General features: G+C 51.7%; 1 protein-coding gene across 1 annotated transcript in view; it reads right to left on the bottom strand.

Annotated features, from left to right (window-relative positions):
• The window catches only part of ryr1b (ryanodine receptor 1b (skeletal)), a 287,373-nt gene that overhangs the window by 229,414 nt on the left and 51,959 nt on the right, over window positions 1–6,000 (bottom strand). The window contains 4 exon segments of the mRNA XM_065027242.1: window positions 82–246; window positions 667–823; window positions 1,743–1,817; window positions 5,555–5,651. Of these exon segments, the coding sequence (XP_064883314.1) occupies window positions 82–246; window positions 667–823; window positions 1,743–1,817; window positions 5,555–5,651 (494 nt within the window).

A 6,000-nucleotide genomic window follows, 5' to 3' on the forward strand; every position in this document is an offset into this window, starting at 1 on the left:
TTTACCTGACTCTGGGTTAGTGGACTTACTTGACAAAATGTCAAACTATACCTTTAAATAAACCTTAAACCCAGCCCCTACCTTCCTCTTCATTGTCCCCAGGCGAGCAGCCTTAGCATCCAGGGAGGCGTAGGTAAGCCACAGGCTGGTGGACACGTGCTGGACAAAACACATGGACTCTCCATACTTGATCTCTGGGATGCCCATTCCCTCCACGTCTCGCTTACGAGCCTGTTCCACCTTCTCCTGCTCAAGGGAACCAGTTTGTGGGCAATGTAGGAGAGAAAGAAGAGAAAAAGAAGAAGAAGAAGTAAAAGTAGCAGAAGTAGAAGAAGAAGAAGAAGATGTAGTAGTAGAAGAAGAAGACGTAGAAGAAGAAGAAGTAGAAGAAGAAGAAGAAGTAGAAGTAGAAGTAGAAGAAGTAGAAGTAGAAGAAGTAGAAGAAGAAGGGAACATGAGGGAGAGCATCATAGGCTACGACTAGGTCCCTGAGTTCTGATCTGTCACCTGACCAATGAAGACCCAGAGTTTTTTGTGATATAGGGAAACTCCCTAGTTATGACCATGAGTTCTGAGTTTACAGTAATAAACAACACTAGAACAACACCAAAACAACTGAGCAACGACCAGAACATTGACAATAGATTAACAGTGAGGGTATCTGACCTTTGACACGCGGAAGCTGAAGGCAGACAGTTTGGTGTTGGCCCTCTCAGGGTCGAGGACCATCAGGCCCTTCTCCTCGTCCAGACAGAGGTAACGGCCCGTGGTGATGTGGCGCACACGGAACGACTGGCCACACTTCATGTGGCTGCCGCTCCAGCTACCGGGGCAGACAAGGGACACACTTAGCCTCAACATGTTACTGCTACACAGATTCACGCTTTATTTTGGAGCAAAGTGAAGAACACTGACACTTGTTTACAGCTTTTAGCATTTAGCATTTTTTATTAGCATTTGCATTGAGACTGCATACAGTACCTTTAAAAACGCACTTAGCATTTTTTGTTAGCATTTGCATTGAGACTGCATACAGTACCTTTAAAAACGCACTTAGCATTTTTTGTTAGCATTTGCATTGAGACTCTGCATACAGTACCTTTAAAAACGCACTTAGCATTTTTTGTTAGCATTTGCATTGAGACTCTGCATACAGTACCTTTAAAAACGCACTTAGCATTTTTTGTTAGCATTTGCATTGAGACTCTGCATACAGTACCTTTAAAAAAGCACTTAGCATTTTTTGTTAGCATTTGCATTGAGACTCTGCATACAGTACCTTTAAAAACGCACTTAGCATTTTTTGTTAGCGTTTGCATTGAGACTGCATACAGTACCTTTCAAAACGCACAGGAAGACACAACACGTCTATGGATGGTTCATCAATTAAAGGGGTACTTTGGGATTTTGGGCAATGAAGCCATTTATTTACTTCCCTGGAGTCCAGTATAAAGGAATTTAGAGGTAGTTTTCTAAAGCCAATGCTAACTAGCGTTAACGCAATGACTAGCATGCTAGCAGTTACCATTGACTTCCAGTCATTGTGCTAATGGTAGTTAGCAATTGGCTTAACACTAGTTAGCAACTTCCTTCAAACTGCGCGACAGAGGCATGACTCCGGGGAAGTAGGTAAAGAGCTTTATTGCCAAAAATCCAGAAGAATCCCTTTAAGTAGTGAGTCTTTATGAAAACAGCACAGTTGTGTTTTTATGTCATGGGGAACAGACAGAAGAGCCAGTAACCTGATTCTCAGAGGCTCCAGTCTCCATAAAGAACGGGCCTGGCTACACACGGCTCCTCCTTCATAGTGGGCGGTGCTACAGAGAGGAGGAGGAGGAGGAGGAGCAAAAGTAGGAGCAAAAGTAGGAGGAGGAGGGAAGAGCAGGTTGGAGGAGGAGGAAGGGGAAGAGAAGGAGGAGGAGGTGGGTGAGAAGGAGGAAGAGGAGGTAGAGAAGGAGGAGGAAGATGAGGTAGAGAAAGAGGAGGAGGAAGAGGAGGTAGAGAAGGAGGAAGAGGAGGTAAAGAAAGAGGAGGAAGAGGAGGTAGAGAAATAGGAGGAGGAAGAGGAGGTAGAGAAAGAGGAGGAGGAAGAGGAGGTAGAGAAATAGGAGGAGGAAGAGGAGGTAGAGAAAGAGGAGGAGGAAGAGGAGGTAGAGAAATAGGAGGAGGAAGAGGAGGTAGAGAAAGAGGAGGAGGAAGAGGAGGTAGAGAAATAGGAGGAGGAAGAGGAGGTAGAGAAAGAGGAGGAGGTAGAGGAGGTAGAGAAGGAGGAAGAGGAGGTAAAGAAAGAGGAGGAGGAAGAGGAGGTAGAGAAAGAGGAGGAGGTAGAGGAGGTAGAGAAGGAGGAGGAGGAAGAGGAGGTAGAGAAATAGGAGGAGGAAGAGGAGGTAGAGAAAGAGGAGGAGGTAGAGGAGGTAGAGAATGAGGAGGAGGAAGAGGAAGAGGAGGTAGAGAAGGAGGAGGAGGTAGAGAAGGAGGAGGAGGAAGAGGAGGTAGAGAAATAGGAGGAGGAAGAGGAGGTAGAGAAGGAGGAGGAGAAAGAGGAAGAGGAGGTAGAGAAGGAGGAGGAGGTAGAGAAGGAGGAGGAGGAAGAGGAGGTAGAGAAGGAGGAAGAGGAGGTAAAGAAAGAGGAGGAGGAAGAGGAGGTAGAGAAATAGGAGGAGGAAGAGGAGGTAGAGAAAGAGGAGGAGGTAGAGGAGGTAGAGAATGAGGAGGAGGAAGAGGAAGAGGAGGTAGAGAAGGAGGAGGAGGTAGAGAAGGAGGAGGAGGAAGAGGAGGTAGAGAAAGAGGCGGAGGAAAAGGAGGTAGAGAAGGAGGAGGAGTTGAAAATACAAAAAATTATAACAGCAGGAACAAATGACAGGTGTGTATCATGGTAACTGGAGGACAGAGGGACTTGGTAACAGGAGGACAGGGTAACAGGAGGACAGGGTAACAGGAGGACAGGAGGACAGGAGGACAGGGTAACAGGAGGACAGGGTAACAGGAGGACAGGAGAACAGGAGGACAGGAGGACAGGGTAACAGGAGGACAGGGTAACAGGAGGACAGTGTAACAGGAGGACAGGGTAACAGGAGGACAGGAGGACAGGGTAACAGGAGGACAGGAGGACAGGGTAACAGGAGGACAGGAGGACAGGAGGACGGGGTAACAGGAGGACAGGAGGACCGGGTAACAGGAGGACAGGAGAACAGGAGGACAGGAGGACAGGGTAACAGGAGGACAGGGTAACAGGAGGACAGGGTAAGAGGAGGACAGGGTAACAGGAGGACAGGAGGACAGGGTAACAGGAGGACAGGAGGACAGGGTAACAGGAGGACAGGGTAACAGGAGGACAGGAGGACAGGGTAACAGGAGGACAGGGTAACAGGAGGACAGGGTAACAGGAGGACAGGAGGACAGAGTAACGGGAGGACAAGCTAACAGGAGGAAAGGAGGACAGGGTAACAGGAGGACAGGGTAACAGGAGGACAGGGTAAAAGGAGGACAGGGTAACAGGAGGACAGGAGGACAGGGTAACAGGAGGACAGGGTAACAGGAGGACAGGAGGACAGTATAACAGGAGGACAGGGTAACAGGGTAACATGAGGACAGAGTAACAGGAGGACAGGGTAACAGGAGGACAGGGTAACAGGAGGACAGGAGGACAGGAGGACAGGGTAACAGGAGGACAGGGTAACAGGAGGACAGGGTAACAGGAGGACAGGAGGACAGGAGGACAGGGTAACAGGAGGACAGGGTAACAGGAGGACAGGAGAACAGGAGGACAGGAGGACAGGGTAACAGGAGGACAGGGTAACAGGAGGACAGGAGGACAGGGTAACAGGAGGACAGGAAGACAGGGTAACAGGAGGACAGGAGGACAGGAGGACGGGGTAACAGGAGGACAGGAGGACCGGGTAACAGGAGGACAGGAGAACAGGAGGACAGGAGGACAGGGTAACAGGAGGACAGGGTAACAGGAGGACAGGGTAACAGGAGGACAGGGTAAGAGGAGGACAGGGTAACAGGAGGACAGGAGGACAGGGTAACAGGAGGACAGGGTAACAGGAGGACAGGGTAACAGGAGGACAGGGTAACAGGAGGACAGGAGGACAGAGTAACGGGAGGACAGGCTAACAGGAGGACAGGAGGACAGGAGGACAGGAGGACAGGGTAACAGGAGGACAGGAGGACAGGGTAACAGGAGGACAGGAGGACAGGAGGACGGGGTAACAGGAGGACAGGAGGACCGGGTAACAGGAGGACAGGAGAACAGGAGGACAGGAGGACAGGGTAACAGGAGGACAGGAGAACAGGAGGACAGGAGGACAGGGTAACAGGAGGACAGGGTAACAGGAGGACAGTGTAACAGGAGGACAGGGTAACAGGAGGACAGGAGGACAGGGTAACAGGAGGACAGGAGGACAGGAGGACGGGGTAACAGGAGGACAGGAGGACCGGGTAACAGGAGGACAGGAGAACAGGAGGACAGGAGGAGGACAGGAGGACAGGGTAACAGGAGGACAGGGTAAGAGGAGGACAGGGTTAACAGGAGGACAGGAGGACAGGGTAACAGGAGGACAGGAGGACAGGGTAACAGGAGGACAGGGTAACAGGAGGACAGGAGGACAGGGTAACAGGAGGACAGGGTAACAGGAGGACAGGGTAACAGGAGGACAGGGTAACAGGAGGACAGGAGGACAGAGTAACGGGAGGACAGGCTAACAGGAGGACAGGAGGACAGGGTAACAGGAGGACAGGGTAACAGGAGGACAGGGTAAAAGGAGGACAGGGTAACAGGAGGACAGGAGGACAGGGTAACAGGAGGACAGGGTAACAGGAGGACAGGAGGACAGTATAACAGGAGGACAGGGTAACAGGGTAACATGAGGACAGAGTAACAGGAGGACAGGGTAACAGGAGGACAGGGTAACAGGAGGACAGGAGGACAGGAGGACAGGGTAACAGGAGGACAGGGTAACAGGAGGACAGGAGGACAGGGGACAGGGTAACAGGAGGACAGGGTAACAGGAGGACAGGGTAACAGGATGACAGGAGGACAGGAGGACAGGGTAACAGGAGGACAGGGTAACAGGAGGACAGGAGGACAGAGTAACGGGAGGACAGGCTAACAGGAGGACAGGAGGACAGGGTAACAGGAGGACAGGGTAACAGGAGGACAGGGTAACAGGAGGACAGGAGGACAGGGTAACAGGAGGACAGGGTAACAGGAGGACAGTATAACAGGAGGACAGGGTAACAGGGTAACATGAGGACAGAGTAACAGGAGGACAGGGTAACAGGAGGACAGGGTAACATGAGGACAGGAGGACAGGGTAACATGAGGACAGGAGGACAGGGTAACAGGAGGACAGGACGACAGGACGACAGGGTAACGGGAGGACAGGGTAACAGGAGGACAGGGTAACAGGAGGACAGGAGGACAGGAGGACAGGGTAACAGGAGGACAGGGTAACAGGAGGACAGGGTAACAGGAGGACAGGGTAACAGGGGGACAGGGTAACAGGAGAACATGAGGACAGGGTAACAGGAGGACAGTTGTTCTGTTCACCTGCGTTTGTCGTCCCCGTCGTCAGGCATGGAGATGGCCAGACACTCGTCCATGTGACCGTGGAACAGTCTGAGGACTTGACCCCCGGCCAGGAAGCCTGTAGGGAACAACAACACACAGACTGAGGACTTGACCCCCGACCAGGAAGCCTGTAGGGAACAACAACACACAGACTGAGGACTTGACCCCCGGCCAGGAAGCCTGTAGGGAACAACAACACACAGCCTGAGGACTTGACCCCCGGCCAGGAAGCCAGTAGGGAACAACAACACACAGACTGAGGACTTGACCCCCGACCAGGAAGCCAGTAGGGAACAACAACACACAGACTGAGGACTTGACCCCCGGCCAGGAAGCCAGTAGGGAACAACAACACACAGACTGAGGACTTGACCCCCAACCAGGAAGCCAGTAGGGAACAACAACACACAGACTGAGGACTTGAC

The sequence above is a fragment of the Oncorhynchus nerka genome, linkage group LG14, assembly GCF_034236695.1.
Source record: "Oncorhynchus nerka isolate Pitt River linkage group LG14, Oner_Uvic_2.0, whole genome shotgun sequence".
Classification (NCBI taxonomy): domain Eukaryota; kingdom Metazoa; phylum Chordata; class Actinopteri; order Salmoniformes; family Salmonidae; genus Oncorhynchus; species Oncorhynchus nerka.